The sequence below is a fragment of the Mycteria americana genome, chromosome 7, assembly GCF_035582795.1.
Source record: "Mycteria americana isolate JAX WOST 10 ecotype Jacksonville Zoo and Gardens chromosome 7, USCA_MyAme_1.0, whole genome shotgun sequence".
NCBI lineage: Eukaryota > Metazoa > Chordata > Aves > Ciconiiformes > Ciconiidae > Mycteria > Mycteria americana.
The window spans coordinates 24,479,779-24,497,757 of record NC_134371.1 but is presented as its reverse complement, the minus strand read 5'-3'; the positions used below and the strand labels follow the sequence as shown (position 1 = coordinate 24,497,757).

At 35.9% G+C, this 17,979-nt stretch overlaps 1 protein-coding gene across 15 annotated transcripts in view; it reads right to left on the bottom strand.

Moving 5' to 3' along the window:
- PER2 (period circadian regulator 2) overlaps positions 1–17,979 on the bottom strand; it is a 51,991-nt gene that overhangs the window by 24,749 nt on the left and 9,263 nt on the right. For 2 of the 15 annotated variants that reach the window (XM_075507414.1, XM_075507417.1), the window contains exons 3-11: positions 17,478–17,531; positions 15,398–15,558; positions 9,925–10,026; positions 8,121–8,595; positions 7,458–7,526; positions 4,208–4,362; positions 3,570–3,691; positions 1,747–1,948; positions 115–166 (exon numbers count right to left, since the gene is read on the bottom strand). In XM_075507414.1, the coding sequence (XP_075363529.1) occupies positions 115–166; positions 1,747–1,948; positions 3,570–3,691; positions 4,208–4,362; positions 7,458–7,526; positions 8,121–8,494 (974 nt within the window). In that variant the 5' untranslated portion in view covers positions 8,495–8,595; positions 9,925–10,026; positions 15,398–15,558; positions 17,478–17,531. Of the gene's footprint in view, positions 1–114; positions 167–1,746; positions 1,949–3,569; positions 3,692–4,207; positions 4,363–4,977; positions 6,618–6,651; positions 6,924–7,457; positions 7,527–8,120; positions 8,596–9,924; positions 10,027–15,397; positions 15,565–15,586; positions 15,651–17,477; positions 17,532–17,979 lie in introns of those variants that run through there. The other 13 variants (XM_075507411.1, XM_075507421.1, XM_075507412.1 and 10 more) reach the window with 13 other exon arrangements.

Genomic DNA, 17,979 nt, shown 5'->3' with positions numbered 1-17,979 from the left:
ACATTATGGAAAAGTAAGAAACTTACATTCCATATGGTTCTTATAAAAGCCAAATACTTTTGTCATACATGGTTTCATAATGTAACACTAAGCTTTATAATATCGTTGTCTTACCTGATGCGACAGAAAAAAGATTTCTCTTCCATGCAATCCTGGGTGGAAGACTCTAGAAATATTAAACATATTTCATACCAAGTTACAAATTACTACAAGATTATGATATTTTAAAAAACAATTTTTCCTTAAGTGATAAAGGCTGAATCCTTTAAAAAGTTTATATTCCCTGAAGTCTCTGTATGTATTTGCTAAACAATGTACTTCATAAGCAACTAAATCTGAATACCACTCGGATTCTGAGGCTGGCGCGTGAATCGCAGCTGCTTGCTTATTAAGCCTTTTGCCAAAAACATATCTAAACAGTTCTCCATTTTCAGCTGTTTACTCTTATCAGCTTTTCCGCTGTACTTTATAGCGTTGACCAAAAATGTTTGATTATCTGGGATCCCAAAATTTGACCTTTTTCCTAGAAAGGCACTAGAACAAGTAGATCAAATCCACTTACCACCTCCCCTCAAAAAAAAAAAAAAAAAAAAAAAAAAAAGTATTTTTCATTAAGGCTTCCTCCCACCTTTTAAGCCTATTTCCCTCCTTTTCTAGAGTAGCCACAGACTAATTTTCAAGGCAAGCTTTGGTCTTTCAAAGGCCTCAGTGCACAATATTTTTGGATATTATATTCTATGGCAGCTGATACATGGGATAGTGTGCATAGTTCCACTTACTGCTTTTTTTAAATTTGAAGCTTCATTTGAAATATGAAGCAAACACAATAAAACTACAGAAAATGTTTCAGAAAAAAAACCTGCATAACTGAACAATGTCTGTAATTAGGATCACATGGTCAGAATTCACCATTGACCCTGTTTTGCGCCAGAGGTTGGACTAGAGACCTCACAAGGTCCCTTCCGACCTGCTTTATGTATGCATTACTTAGTATTTATTTATTGCTAATTGTTTTTTCAGATTAAATATGGTTCACACTGACTTAATAGACTTAGTATACAATGGATTGGAATTTCAAACATTTAGAGCAGACCTTGAATTTCAAGTATTTGGTTAAAATAGCAGCTATTTTTCAATTCCTAACAGCTGTACCTACACTAGTAAAACAATCCTCCCACAAACAAATATCAAGTGCCCTAAGACATTTGATCCTTCACCATTAGCATGCCTAACATCATTTTTCTAAGGCTAAAAGAATAGAGATACGATTACACTTGGTTGAATGCACAGTGATGCTAGCTGAAGTACATCTTTCTACACTGTAATCAAGGTGTCCAGTATTCAAATCAACCATTTTAAAAGGAAGGAGGCAGAATATTATCCCCCTTATATCTGAAGAAAATAAATTTTAAAGAAAAACTCTGGTCATTTGATTGCTAGTAAAATTTGAAAGCAAACCCACTATTCAGCATGAGTACCTACTATGTTTTCATTCATCATTTGCATGAAAGGGGCACAAGAACCAATAAACGATGATATTCAGAAGACTTTTAGCCAACAGACAAGCCTTGCTGATTTATAAAAAGTGTGTTATACATCTAGTATTGTTCAGAGATGTTCTAATAATGCATCTGTGTTATACCCTCAAAAAGTGGTGGAGACAGATGGAAGGATATTAAAAATCAGTTCAAATATTTGCATGACTGAAAGAAGGTCAGAGAAATATCTGCTGTTGAGACCACTCACCAGCTCTATTGCAAATATTCCATGATGGTAATCTGTATGGGGTAGTAGAAGTATAGAACACACTGACATCCTGAGGTGCCAAGAACTCCACAAATTTGGCATTTTTAAAATAACCCCTCTTACAGCGGAGAATAGAAGCAGCTTGATCAGAGATGTACAAAATTTTCCCAGTAATCAAAGAAACAGCTACAGCAAACATATCCTAAAACCAAAAATCTCAAATTATTTAGATGTTTAAAACATTCTTCAATCCAGTATACATTTCTTAGAAAAACACTTAAGATATAAAAGCATTAATAAGTTCAAAATAAAAATTAAGGAAATAGTGTTAAACCGCATCTATTTAGGGAGCAATAAAATAAAATTAATCTGCTTATGAAGTAGACACAGACAGTACACTTTTTGAACTATGCAATAAGAAAAAGACACTAAGCGTCTTACAGCAGGTTGCAAGCCCTAAATATCATTGCCTAAAATTTTATGATGCAGAGTAAATTTATGAATTAAGAATTAAAGAGCTTCCAGCTATAAAACTGCACATTTTGCTTGTGCTTGTTACAGGCATATTTTACATTTATGAAAATCAACTGTTTTGTGAAAGGCTGTTTATGTTAGCTTGTCCATCCACTGCAAAATGAAAAAAGTGCTCTAAACCACTTGGTAAAATAACGAGTAGACAGGTGGAAAAAGTCCCACAAAACCATACACACACTCCACTTGTATCATTTCAAGTTGTTTTTCTTCTTGACACAGAAGAGTTTCCTGCGTCATAACCTTTAGTGCTCCATCCACTAACACTATACACAAAATCAAGAGCTGTTGTCAGAACAGTTTCACAAACCCAGATGATTCAGATCAATTGAACAATATTTATGATATTTGGCTGAAGTTCTCGGTTGTACTCTAGACTTCCTATTTATTTTACTTTGTGGGCAACCTTTACTATTCATAGATAGAACAAAACCCACCTACTTCAAGCTAGGGAACATCCCCCTTCATGCCACTATTTTACTGATTTCAGAACTTCATACATTCAGGCAGAGGCTTCAGGAAAAAAAATAGTGGAAGGTAGTCTAATAAGTTTAGATGCAATTATTTTTTGAAGACTTCATAATATATCCCTAAAACACTGGGAATGTGGAAAATTATTTATTTTTAAAAAATCATTCAGACTATCATTTTACTGCTAGAAACTACGCTGATCATCATAGCTGTTCTTATCTAGACGAGAAGACACAGTATCACTGGATCACACAGTAAGCCTATAACAGCTGCAAAGACTAGACAAATACCACAGAAGAGGACACAACAAACAGCTATTCCAACGCTTTCATCCCTTTTCAGTCACACTAACACAAAGAACTGGTGAAACATCAAATAAACATCAAATAACCCCTACTGATGAGTATAAGCTGAAACAATTCACAGTATGCCTTGACTAAAATTTGGAAAGAGTTACTCTCCAACTTTAGCAGGTGTTCTAAAATGAAAACTAATGATGTCTCACTGTGCGTTATATCACATGGTCATTGAGATATGTCACACCATTGCCTCTAAGCACAAGTTACAATTCAGAGGACCAAGGAGTTTAGACTACTTATTTCCCACCTAACTGACAGAAAAAAAGCTTAGATCAAGGTGCTCTTAGCAAAATCTGGAAAGGTTCAGTTTCTACTCAACATCCCTTGGAAGGCAAAAGCCAACTTCTTCAACTTATTGGCCTAGCTACCAAGTCTTACCTTGTAAAAAGAAGGCATGCCTGAGAATTCTAGTTCTAGAAAACATTTTCAATACACACTGTAGACTTGGGTCACCATACTCACCGCATTTTTCATGATGTATTCTGAGGTTATAGTCTCAACTTCTTCCACCGTGTAAGATGACACATTGAGTCCAGCAGGTTGGGATTCATTAATCATCAACAATTGGTAGTACTCCTCATTGGCTACATGGGAACATTAAACAACTTACATTCAGAATTTAAAATCTCATCAATAAACATGCAGCCTGGAAGCAGTAAATGGACAAAATCTTTTTTGGCATAAGCACAGAATGGGCAGTTGGGAAGTCTAGGTAATACTGCAAATTAGTTTTTCCTCAGTAGAGCTTCCTCATCAGTAACCCAAATAAATTTACCCATTTTAATATATCCATATGTGCATGATCCTATGTTTTGGTCTGTTTGACAGTCAAATAGTATGAAATTGTGAACTGTTTTCAAATTAATTTTCTAATTCAACAAATATCAGTAAAATATCAAGCATCTAGAAATCTGCTTTAACTCCCAAAGGACCACAAGTTAACAGAGCCAACAAATGGGAACACCATGAAAACATCTGTTTAGAGAGGTTTTCAAATATAATAAACTTAGCTTTACACAGACAACCACATTTAAATTCCTATTTTAAATATTTAATTTCATCCAGGTTAGCATTATCTAGGTAGTAACATACTTGATTACCTTTAACTTGTTTAATGCTTTTAAGGGCGTATTTCAATGTCGTTAGGACACTAGATTTGCCTTTAATTCTCTTCTCAGAAGGAAGGTGAGCTTTCAGCTCTTGTAACGTTTTCAGCAATTCCTTTTGTGTTTTGGCTTTAGTGGACTGCTCGCTACTGTAAGATTAAAGACAAAAAAATAAAATGTCACTTGAATGCTTGAAGTGACACACCATCCTCATAGAAGCCCAAATATACTCTGACACTTGTCATGTACCTAAATTTGTACAGTTAGCCACATTAACTTTTCTAGTACTTAGTATCAACATTCAGAACTTACAATAATTCTTAAATTAGCTAGAATAATTTAAAATGAAAGATTTACCACCACCTGAAGTCTTATTGTAAAATGTACTCTGTTATGTGCAACAGTACATATACTCAAGCACCAGAGAACTTTTTTATTTTTGCCACAGTCTCCCGCCTCCCCTTTTAGTGGTATTTTCCTTAGTTCCTTTCAAATTCAAACTCTTAGAAATGTTCATGGACTTCAAAGGAGAGAAGCAGGAGGTCCATTCAAGTCTTCACCTCCTGTTCAAGCAGGTTCTCATAAGAAAGGTCCCTGAAAAGGGAATGGCAGTGGGAGAGCATCAAGTTAACAAAACAAATGGAGAAATCCTTGGAACAACGTAACCCAGTTAAGCATGGCAATACATTAAGTCAGATGAGGAAACTTGACTAAATATGTAGGGTAAAGAATCAGAGGAGGCTGGAGACAGAAACTGCATTCACGTTTCTCAGGTGCATGTTCAGAACTGCTGTCTCAGCACAGGTCAGAACTACAGAGATCATCAGGGCCAATGTCAGAAAATTATTGCCTGCCTTTACAGTTCCTGATAATCTCTCCCCATTAAGAGCTGCTGACAAAATCAAAAAGGAAGAGAAAAGGAGGTAAGGGAAGGGAGCAGGATGATGACAAAGATGGGTGGCAGGTAGGTAGGAAGCAGTTAAAATGAAAAATCACGTTGTCTTTCTCATTGGAGTAGATTTTAAAAGCTAATCAGTCACAACAATCAAGAGGATTCTAGAGCTTTTCTTAAACCTTCCTAAAAATAAATTCTTTCCCAACAAAAGGAATGTCTTCTCTTACCACCTGATTGTCACGGCTCATAGTCTCTAAGAAGTTACCCTAAGAACCACTGTAGAAACAATAGTCTTGGCAACTGCACTGCCCTGTCTGAAGTGCTCAATAAAGTACATTCAGCTTCCAGGTAGTTTTCAAGCAGATTTCTGAACACTTTTCTGGGAAGTTTGATAAGTTCTGCAGGTAGATCAACCATCTGACAGGTGTTGGGTGTATTTCACCAACATGCTTGGAAAGTGACAAAGCTGGCTTGTACTAGAGAATACACATTGTTCTTGCTTACATTACATTTAATCAGTGGTCATTTTGTACTGAGAAATAATGGCAAGGGGTAAAACAAGAGTATAGTACTCCCTTGGGAAACATTATGTTCATGTTGTATATTCAAATCACATCTACGTGTCTTGACAGTTTGGACTGATGCAATCAAACAGGGCCTTGTTAATAGAAGAACCCTCTATGCTGGCAGTAGCGAGGAAGAGAAAGGGAAAAGATTATGAAATAACTGAGCATACTATTGTTTTTGTACTCTCTGAGTATGCTTCGTGAGAGTGGTCAGAGTGTTTTGCAAGAAAAGAAATCTTTCCAAATTAGCCTACAGCAGCAGCAAACATAGAAGGCAAGCCTCCTTGGAAAATAAGTTACACAGCTCAAAAATGTTTTTCCAAAGATCAGTAGCATCAGGCACAGTAGCCAACCACAGGGAAGGCTTGACTTGCAGAGGACAGAATAAGCAAGTTCTATAAAGATAGGAGCTTTCCATTTTGCTTTATGTGGACAGTGAACAAGAAAGGTACCTACAGATATTAAGCTAAGTAGTTGGTTGGTGCTGGTATTGAATCCAAAGCTCAACAGTCTTTGAATGAAAGACTAAACTTATAGCTTATTAGCCTATTTTAGTCTTTTCTTTAAAGATAATTCTCTAGATATCCTCAGTCTCCCATTCCCAGAAGATGATCAGATTCTGTTCTGTAACCCTCTAGCACGGTGCCTGACAGCTGGGGAAAACACTGTACCATCTGGATTCCTATTTATTTCTGAGCAGAGAGCTATTAATGAAATTTAAAATAAAGAGGTATCAGAAAAACTGTTTTAAGTAACCCCCCAAAAATCTTGCAGTGAAGAAAATGGAATCAATGGGAAAGGAAGATTACGAAATGCCTTTGGTTCACTCTGTCTTTGATACTAAGCAACATGAACTCCAGAACACAATTTCCACTTGAAAATACAGCATGGAACAAGAGCTCCAGGTGCCTGCAAGGCAGACACAGACAATAAGTTCATCAAGCACCAAATGGTGCAAAGGGGTAATTTTAATTTACCACTTCTCTAGGAACTGCATCAGGTAGAAACACTTTCAGGTAGGTAAATGTAGATAAGGGTCTTAACGTCAGTACACTATAGCTAGATATCCTTGGTCTGCTCAGGATCAGGTTTTCGTCTCCTGATCAGAAGGTGACTTAAAAAAAGCCAACAAGTACAGTAGGGCACTCTGAAGTGTCCAGATTTGAGCCTTCAATGCCACCAGGTTTCTCAAGGCTATCAGGGTCAGAAGCAGAGTTCATACAGAGGGATTCCTGCAGCTGATGTTGGTTTATCCTTACAGACTTGAGGCTTGAATCCTGGCGAATGGAACACAGGAGAGGCAGATGATACGGCTGCTGGACATCAGAACACATCCAACTCAATGGGTGAATTCTGATGTTAAAACACTACTAGGTTGTCCCCAGGCAAGGGCTTCAGACTAAATTCTGAAGAGCAGAAAATTTAAAGAAAAAAAGCTTAAAAAAACCCCAAACCACAAAACACTAGAGCTGAAGTAATATTCAAAGTGAACCACAAAAATAAAATTACAGAGTTAAGCTACCAAATCAAAACAAAGTAAGATGACTTGAAAGGTTATCGCACAACTTGCATGGAACAGCAACAAAAAGCTCTAATTCAACCAAGTGGTTAATAAGACACGCTACTGATTATGGACAGGAAGAGAATCAAAGATAGGATTTCTTGTGGGCTCCTCCAGGTTTAGCCAAGACAAAACAAAAAACCAAAACACAACGCTATTTTCTTTTCAGCATTTAGCATTACATACATGCAAATTGCTGAAAATATATGCACATTAATTTACCTGCATCCACTGCTAGACTGATTGTGTTCAGAGTTTGCAATCATCAGACTAAAGGCATTTGAGCTTGAACTAGAATAAGGAAAGATAGAAAGAGGTTAATATTAGCAAACCTAACAAACAACTTTTAGTTCATTTTAGCTTTATATATTCCTATTAATGACTGGCTATCTAGGGAAAAAACAAAACAAAACAAACAACTTTAAAAGCTTCTGCCTGGTACAACAAATGGAAACTATAAGTGTTACACATTTGTCTATGAAGGTGGTTCTTACTGTAGCTTTGATCTATACACTAAGCTATTATTTAAAAGATGAAAATAGCACAGTTGCATCCTTACACATAAAAACAGACTGACACTTTTTGATATACAATTATAGAAGTTGGTTTACAAGAAAATATATAAATAAGGCCAATTAAACACACAATGATGAGAGAAAGATTCAAATTAAGGTGGCCCCACAGAACACTAGAGACCTCATCCTTACAAATTGTATTACAAAATTTACATCATACAAGACTACAAGTTAACTAGTGGAAAAGAACACTCAGGTTCAATCTGAAGATACGCTTTATACCATAGTTATTATTCAGAAATTAGATTCAAATGGAAAAAGCCTTCAGTGACAAAAATAAAAGTGAAATTTATTTAATATTAGCTACTACCTTTTATGACAGTCTGAAGATTCCATGAGCATTGCTGAATCTTTCCCATTTTCATCAGATTCATGACCATGAGAATCATGCCCACTCGAGTAGTTTTCATTTGTGTCATTTCCACTGAAGTCATTTCCACTGGATCCACTGCTCATTTCAATATCTTCCTGAAGAACTTCATGAGAATGTTCAGGTTTTGTCTGAATTTCTGACTCTTCAGCTATCATCTGGCTATGGTTATTTGCAAGTCCAGAATAATCACTCATTTTCTGTTGCTCTTTTAAAGAGAACGACAAAGAAATGTTTTCACTGATACCAGGTTGCTGCTCAGGGTTCTGCTCCTCAGTGCTAGAGTAGAACCCTTTGAACTTGATAGAGTCCATGGGACACGCATTAAAAACACTGGCAAAATCAAGAGCAAATCAAGTCATATTCAGAATTTTCTCTTGGTACAAATTCTGTTTGGAAGTACAGACCCACAAATCTAAGGAGGAAGGGAAGGAAAAAAAAAAAATTTATTTTCTTGTTTGCCTTTGCTGACAAACTGACTGATGAAATTAGAAGTGACAAGTGATATTAATGGTTAATACATTCAGCATTTGAAAAGTGAAAAGTTTAAGTTAAACATAATTGCAAACCTAACAATGTTTTATCATGGAAAAAGTATTTATTTTTTAGTAAAAACCCCCACAAAAAGAGGAAGCGGAATAAACATGAAAAACTCCCTAGAAGTTTAAATATTCAGTTGTTTTCTGTTCTCCTACTTAATACTTGAGAATTTTACTGCCTGGATTTGGACAATAGCTATTATTATTTTCAGTGATATGATTCCCCTGGCTTCCAGTTTACCTTGATAAACAAAAAGATTCCATTCAGACATCAGAGGATTCTTTACTTGGTTTGGAGGTTGTTTGGTTGGGGGGGGTGGGGGGAGTGGGGGTGGGGTGGTTTTTTTTGTTGTTGTTGTTTTTTTAAATACATAGTCTTGTTTTTTTCTTTTAAGATCAGTTCTGCCATTTTGACCAATTCTTCGTTTCTTTCTTTGTAAAAGAGCCACGTAGGAAGGTAGACTGAACATACAGTAGGAATAGGGAAACTAAGTACACAAACCCACCTATTTATCAACAACAAAAATTCTATGACACAAATAAGGCCAAGAATAAATTTTATCTACTGATTACCACTAATTCGGGGGGAGGGAGGAATTCTGCATTGTTCAGAAAAGTAAGCTTAAAACTAAAAAAAAAAAAAACAAAAAAAAATCCCTGCTTTTAAAGCAAATTCTAATGCACCAGGGTCAAAATCAAAGTGTATACAGAAGTGAATTAAGAACAGACTAATACTGAAGAGCCATCAAAGGAGAAGTACTAGACAGTAGTTCAACTTTATGAATAAAATAAAGGTATTTAATCCGACTCATTTCCTCATCTATTTCAGCAACCCACAGAGACAACAGTACTGCAAAACCATGAACTGAGATTCTACGAACAATGTAATTCATCATAAGGAAAAAAAAAAAGGGTTGTTTTTAAAACAACAGAACCATGTTTGTGCCTTCCTTTCTGTTCCTTTAAAATAGTCAACAACTGTAATCTTGAGTAATAAACGTCTGACTGGAATAACAAATTCAATAAAAAAATCGGCAACTAAGTTTTGCTAATACTAACTGCAGCAGCTTAAACACAAAAATATATATATGTTGGTTTTTTTTTTTTTTTTAGAAAGCCTGTAACAGAAAACATTAACATAACATTAATTTAAAATACACTCCCCCCCCCCCAAAAAAAAAAAAACATTTAAACTATTTTCTTACCCTCCTAATTGCTGATTTTCCAGACATTTTACATTTATTTTGAGTTTTTCAGAAGAAAATACTACTCATCTCCTCGTTTGGCCAAAGTAATATGCAAGATATCTGTTTTCATTTGAAAGAGGAAGTGTAGTTTAAGGACATTTATTTAAGCTATCAGTAACGGTATACAAATATAAATAAATAAATTGTTTTTCTTTACAAGATTTTTTACTAGTACTTCATTATAGGTAATAATAAAAAAAACCCTTTGGGCAGAGTAAAATATACCAACATTTCAGTTCTGCTTATATTCACTTCAGGTACTCTAATCCAGACTAGACATCCTGTTATGCTGTTGTATTGAACAGTAGTATACAGGCTGTAAATTACACTTAGTAGCTCTAACAGTTTTTTCTGGACTCAGTAAGCCACTTCTGTCTTAAAAATTACATAACTGGAACATGAAATAAAAGAATATTTACTCTTAGATGAAACTAGTATTTTTTCACAATGGCACATATTCTGGTGGCCAATGATTAACTAAATCAGACAGTTCATCTCTGATTTAATCTCTCTGGTAGATAGAGCTTACACTTTCACTTGCCTTACCTAGACATTTTAATGAAGTTCTGTCCCTGTATATAGTCCACTCTCGCCAAACATGCTCCTAATGAGCCTGACAGGTTAGTGGCACCTGTGCTACTATCTGCAGTATCACAGTCCATGCTTAATGCAGGGCTAGCCACAACTCATTTTGTCTGAGAGCAACTGAAAACATCAAGGACTCAGAAGAGTGAATATAGAAGGTGGCACTGGGGAATACCTATATGGAGAGCACGAGACAAACCTCCTGTTACTGTATAGGTAAGGAGCATTTTATAAATGTGTTCATCCATTCTCACACAGGAAATGCTCTTACCACTACTTGAAGTACTGCAGAGATAAGAGCATCTGTCTGGTTAAATAACTGAACCCACTCTCAAGAAGCCACTTCTCATGTGTCATCTGTACTATTATTTCTCGGATGGGAACTGATGTTCTAAAGTTCTATAGAGGATTCAGTAAGTAAAGGTACTTCAGCAAACTACTCAGCTAGCAATGGAATGGCTTTTTACCTTCCCTGTGAAGGTTAAGGGTAACCTTGGAGATCACGTACAGCAATTTGTCCACTTCAAATATATGCCTTATGCACATCAAAATTACACAAATTAACCCTATCATCATTAAAATGAAGCTTTTGGAAAAAAGACAGCCACAGCATCACCTGAAGAGGAGGTCTGACACATAGGAATTTAAGGTGAGATCGAACATTCTTCATACTATATTCTGTGCCTAAGGTAGGGGTTTCCTCCTATTTTTGTGATCAAATGCTACTTAGAAAGAGCTTTAGATACAAAACATAGTGCCATAACCGAAACATCTGCTAGTAAACTATGTTACGTGATTTCTTTAGAGGTAGGGAAAAAAGCTCTCAAAAAAAAAACAACAAAAAAAAAAAACCAAAAAAAAAACCAACAGAAAAACCACCACAGCTTTGGGCTGCTATATTTAAATCCCTTCAAGAAAACTACATAAATCACTATTGATAGGTTCATAAGCATGAACTGCCAGAGGCAGACTCTTAGTGTAGTCCTAAATTCTCCAAAGGTAATTAGCCCAATATTACAGTAACACATATCTCAGGAAAATTGTGCTATTTATGGGAAGAGAAATGATTGTACCACAGCTTTCCTACTCTGAATGCAAACATTTTGTATTTCAGTCTTTAAGCATGAGAAACCTCTTCTCTTGAATTCTGAAGCCAAAGTATTACATATGCCACAGTATTTTGAGCCTCAAGAGTTGTCTGCAAATATTTTTTTGGAACAACCTTTCCATGGAAAATCATTTCCCCAAAGTCTTTTCTGTAATCCTTGGAAGTTTAAGAGTCAATGAAATTGTGCCATAGCTAGCATGTAGACTCTTACAGTTTGAAATTCTGAGCTGTTAAACCACTGATGAGTAATTTTTTCCACCTCCAAATATCATCTATTGTCTCATCTCCTCCCTTCTTTCCCTGACACTTAGACTAGCTTCTGCCAGGTATTTGTAGCAAACTTCAATAGTGCTTCCTTAGGTGGGACAGAATCATTCCATATATATATATATATATATATATATATATATATATATATACACACACATATACACACACACACATATACATATATATATATATATAAGCTGTCCAATAACTTTTGAGCAATTTCCTGTGCCTCCTTGAACAAGAGTTGAGTAATTCAATGACAGTCAAGATTTCAGGGGTTTTAAAATTATTTTTATTTTAAGCAATTAATTCAAACTAGGAGAATCACCAACAGAAAAGAAATAGGTACTGGCCTATAGGAGATACCACATGAATTTTCTTCCTCTTGACACCTGGCAGAAACTTCTGTCAGGAAAAACTTAAGTTGTGTTATTTCTGTCTCTAACTAGCAACATGCCAGAGCTTCTGCAGCTTTGCCCACCATAAGTATCTACGCAGTTCCTACATAACTACATTACAGCAACTACGATTTGGAGCCCAAGGACAATGGTGACAGAAACAAAAATGAGTACCCCAGTAATGGAAAAGATACAAGTTTGACCTTTTTAAAAGTATCTTTCAAGAAGAATTGGCTCAACTGCTTGAGGTGGAATGGTGTTCTTAGGTAGGGCTGGAAGATTAATGTCACTGAAAGTCAGTCTTGCACAAAATTTCTTCTGTTTCAAAATCTCACAAGCCTCAGTGCCAGAGGCACATACCAGAGTAAGGAATACAGGAAGAATAAATAGGAAGGAACAAGAAAAAGATTATGATAGACTTCCAAGAGCTTCTGGAGAAAGACAGAAGACGAGTGTTTCTAAAACAACAGCTTGTATAATAAATAAAAAAGCCAAGATACCCAAAAGTAGCAATGTTAATATATGCCATAAGTTTGGAGAGATTTTCAATGAAGAGAATGGAATAACTGTGAAAAAAAGAACAGACTGAAAGTTACCCTACACCATGTGCCTGTAATTTTAGATAAGAACTGATGCATCTGGCTAGACTTCACTCTCAGACAGAGGAAGACCTTAAGTGGAACATCTGCATGCATACGCAAGCACCATGCAAACACTTCAGGAGCACAGAGGGTCAGTCATCCCAGAGAGATTAATTAACGTTGAAACTAATCTCAGTCAAAATGCCATAATAAATTGCACGTATTCATCCCACTTATATGCTTGAATAAATTTCCAATCAATAACCAAATAAGAATGCAAAGGTAAAAGCTAGCATGCTTTCCCAGTCTGAGGTTTTCTCCTGTTACCACAGTTTGAGGAAGGTAATCGCCATCTCATACCAAGTTCAGTAAGCAAGTGCAGACAGGCACATGGAAACAGAGGAAAAGCTCTTTCAGGTTTGATCTTGAAAGGAGTACATTAAGCCAGATTTTTCTTTATTTTCTGCTATATCATTCTGAACTTTTAAGGGAGGTTGTCTATTTTGACTCTGTAAATAAAAACTTGGTTTTAATCTTAAATTGGCACCAGTTAAGCTTGAGTTTAAGGCAACTGGCTCACAGAAACATCCTACTCTTCCAGACAGAGCAAACCCCCCAAAGTCACTCTGGCAAAAACTAGAACTCTAAGATCTTGATGCAGTGTATGAAAAAGGCAACATACTTCCACTGAGCACTAAGGACAAATGTAGGCATTAATATGCCAGGTTAGATGTGCCGAAAATGTCTTCTTGTTATTCATTAGCTACAGAAGCTCCTTTATCCTGCAGTAAGACAATGGAAACAGCCTGAACTTTAATGTCCCCAGAAACACACGCCAAAATACGCACGGACAAACGCTCGAAGAAATAATGGGTTTATGCTTTTGAAAAACCCCTTAAGAAGGACTGTAGAACACCAAGGAGGCAAATTTCTTTTGAAACTATGGCATTTAAACTCAAAAATCTTGTTTCATCAGAGATCTGATTACATTCAGAGAACAGATTTTTCTGGATTTCCTTTCACACAAAAAATATCATGTCTAGTACTGGCATTTAAAGAACAAAAACCTAAAAATCTGGAGTCAAAATTATCTAATTCAAGAACTGAGTAAGAGAAGAACATCTGAAGATTTGAGTCTAAATTTGCAACTAATACGAACCTACCAATATTCACAAATGAAGCAAGAGGCACACTACAGTTTATGACTATACTTTAGACATGTGAATATTTGGGGACTCTTAACTGTACTAGCACCAATAGGAGACATTCCTAATGGTCAGGATTCAATTTTACTGAAGATCTTATCAATAAGAAGAGTTTCCACATGTCTTCTGGATGATTGCTTTGCAAAATGGTAGAAGTTATTTTATTTGTATGACAAATAACTAGAAGGGATTTAATCATATCATGCAATTTTAGAGAAAATTGAAAATTAACATCTACAATGAATGCATTCTCCCTGTGCAATTAGACAATAATTGAATGCTTGGTAGTAGCAAAACATTAGGAAAAAATGTGGAAAAACAAACAATAATCCAAGAAGTGACTTGTCTAACTGTACGACTTCACCAGCAATAACATTGAGAGCTTCATTTTTTTGGTAGCAAGAGACAGAACAATAAGCAGAATACTTTCACTAGGACACTTGGGGGGGGGGGCCCAGAAAAAGATGGCAGTATTCTTGGACTTCACTATAAGAAAAAGTAACAAAAGATGCTTAATTTCCTGCAAGACTTTTTGAATAAACAAAAGAAACTTTTTTTTAATAGATTACTCATCTCACTGCAAGTCATCATAAACAAATTTTGCTCTTTTTCTTAACAAGGAATGAGGTGCAAGTCAGATTTTCTACTTATGTCAATAAAATTATCAACATCTTGAATATCACAAGTGCTTCCATAAAAATCTGAATTTCACAGCATTCATTTCACAATTTGTTGATAAGGATTCACCTTTCAGTGCAAGAGAATCCTGCACACAGGACTTATTTAAATAAAAGTTAGTACTATCTTTATAAAGGTGATCCTAATTAACCACTGCTTACAGCTGCCACTTTACAACAGAGGAACTGACCAAGACATAGCCTTGGTCCAGAGCCATCCAAATGCCACCCTGAATTTATAGCAACACCTATACAGGAAGAGATCAGCATAAGCACCAGGCCAGGGCCCTTGCATCCACAGCAAGGATGCTTCCAACTGGAGTGTTTCCTCAGTGAAGAAACTCAAACCTGAACTTAAGAATAAGTAAGGTTTTAGGCTAAAAACATCTTAGCTTCAAATAAGGTAACTCCCGGTTTATACACAAAAAAATAGTTCTGAATGAGTGTGTGTGTATATATATATATATATATATATATATGACTGAAATCACAGTTCTAAGATAAAACAAACACAGAACAATGTATATTCTGCCTAAGCTCGGGGGGGGGGGGGGGGGGGAGCATCTTTCTACTACCATGAATCATAACAATTATGCATGTTTCTTACCTGTTTTTTCTATGAAAAGTTGGTAAAAGTGTTTATCAAGCTCCCTCCCAGCTAGTATCAAAAGCATGAAGTGCCTAGGTCCAGAGTCTCCCACATGCATTTAATTCTTGTCTCATCCTCTTCTACTGGAAATCTTTGACCATTACAGAGTCCGGACACCTCTACAACTATAAAATATAAAAGAAATACCTGGGCCCCCCAACAGTGTCCTCTTCAAACAGATACCAGAGAGATGCTCATAGTTATGCCATGCCTATGCAGATAAACGTTGGTTAAACATGAACTGTCATCCAGCAGAGGAATCAGATACAAATTTGCATTTTAAACACTTTTGGTCTAAAGTAAGGTCTTATAGAGCTTTAAAATAACAGAGTAACAGAATCTTCTACACTAGATAAAATAACCCTTCCAATTCACTATCAGTATGACATCATACTACGTACACGCATAGTATGTACATAGTCTACATGGGCTAACACAGCCACTAAGAACGAAGGGCCCACCTCCCCAGTACATAATAAGGCAAAATGCCTGATGTAGTCAACAGGACCTCCAAGTGCTTAAGAAATTTGGTTAGAATACCATTTTAACACCTGATCTAAACTCATCTACATTGCTGTAGGCTTAGTATGAGTATTAAAGAGTTTACTAGGCAGTTACAAAATTGCAATTCACAGAATCATACAATGGTTGAGGTGAAAAGGGACCTCTGGAGGTCATCTTTGCCTGAACAGGGGTTTGGATGAGTCACCTAGAGCAGGCTGCCCAGGACCACCTCCAGATGACTTCTGAATATCTCCAAGGATAGAGATTCCACAGCCTCTCTGGGCAATCTGTTCCAGTACTCACTCACCCTTACAGGTTTAAAAAAAAAAAAAAAAAAAAAAAAAAAAAAAGTGTTTCCTTACATTCAGAAGTCTGTACTAACAAAGCCCATCCACACTATTATTCTTCCTAAGAAAAACAGTTTCCCAAGAAAGACACTGGGAATTTCAGCAGGAAAAAGAAAATCTGAAAACTCTTCTATTAAATCTAGGAAACTATTGGTATGTGCCACTGCCATGTAACACAAAGAAACAGTAGACTAAAATTCAGAAGTTCAGAAGATCAACATTTGTGTGGCAAACAATTACATCACTTTAAGTGTTTCATTTGAATATGCAGAAGGAATGTTTGGAACAAAAATCTGGAACAGTGTTCAGATCCCAAGCTAACCATTTTGGAAGACAGCCCATGTTAACATGCCTTAATTTAAAATGCTGCATGTCTACCAACTGTTAAAAGTACATTTGTGTTGGCCAGACTTAAGGAGGAATTTATTCACAACATTCCATTCTGCATAATGTCACAAAGCCAATAAGAGTTCCACAAGTCTCATATTATGATACAAATCTGTGTACATTGCTTCTTTAAATGTTTTGCCTCTGTCTTTATCATAAATTGATAAAACAGGATTTAAATTATAAACTCTGTATCTCTGACCATGAGAAGTGTTAGAAATCACAAAATCTGCAAGTAGCTCCAGATAAGGCAATTTTTAGCTTGGACACTGAAAATGTGGAATGTCTTTCAGCACTAGTGAAATCCTGGTTTGAAGAACATTAACTCATCTCCCTGTAATCTATATTTCCGTAATGGAGTTAAGTTTCTACCTTCACTAATCAAGACCTACAAGAAATCAGCCACAAGATCTTGCCTGACTATTTATGAAGTGACATAGCACTTCTCTAGTTTGATGACCTCCATCATGATATTTTCATAGATAAAAAATTAAAAAAGTTTAACAAAGTCTAGGTTTGAAGAGGATATTCACAGTAGCAGCACGCACCATTTTAATTGAGTATAATATTGGCTTCATCTACTTAATGCATTTAGGAAGATATTAAGAAAAAACAGTCCTTGTAAACTACTTAAAATTCTCATGATAAGCCTTTACACAATTTAACTGAAAGCTAAGACAAATCTAAGCCAAAAGGATTTTTATCTGAAACATTTCCTTTGCTATAGAGATATATCTCTTCTAAGCATAGAAGACTTCAAGTATTAGAAAAGAATGAACAACCTGCTTTAGGGAACACACCTGTATTACAGGATCCCAACCAAGTTCACTTTCTGTAGAGAACTGAAGTCACACCTGCAGCATTGAAGAGAGAACATTGTCAGCTTTAAGAACCTATTCAGATCACATTTTGTAGCCATAGAAAAACAATATTTTTTTTCCAATCATTTAGACTAATCAGACACTATAGTATTAATCCTCAAAATCTCAGTTATAATTTAATCTGTATTGGAATATTACAGTACTATCCAGAACTGCTATTTTTCCCTTTCCTGTCTTGGGCCAATACTGTCCCATCATCAGATCACATATAACATAACCACTTGGATAAATTTTTTTTGCATCACACATGACATGCCTCCACCATTCTCCTTTAAACTCTCACCTGTTTCCTTTTTTAGCTCCAATAACCATCAACTTTTCTTCACTCTCAAAATGTTTCCATAATTCTGACCGTCTATTATGCTTTCTTAATCCATCACACATCCCACCTGAGTTGTAATAAGCTTTTTTTGTCATCAGC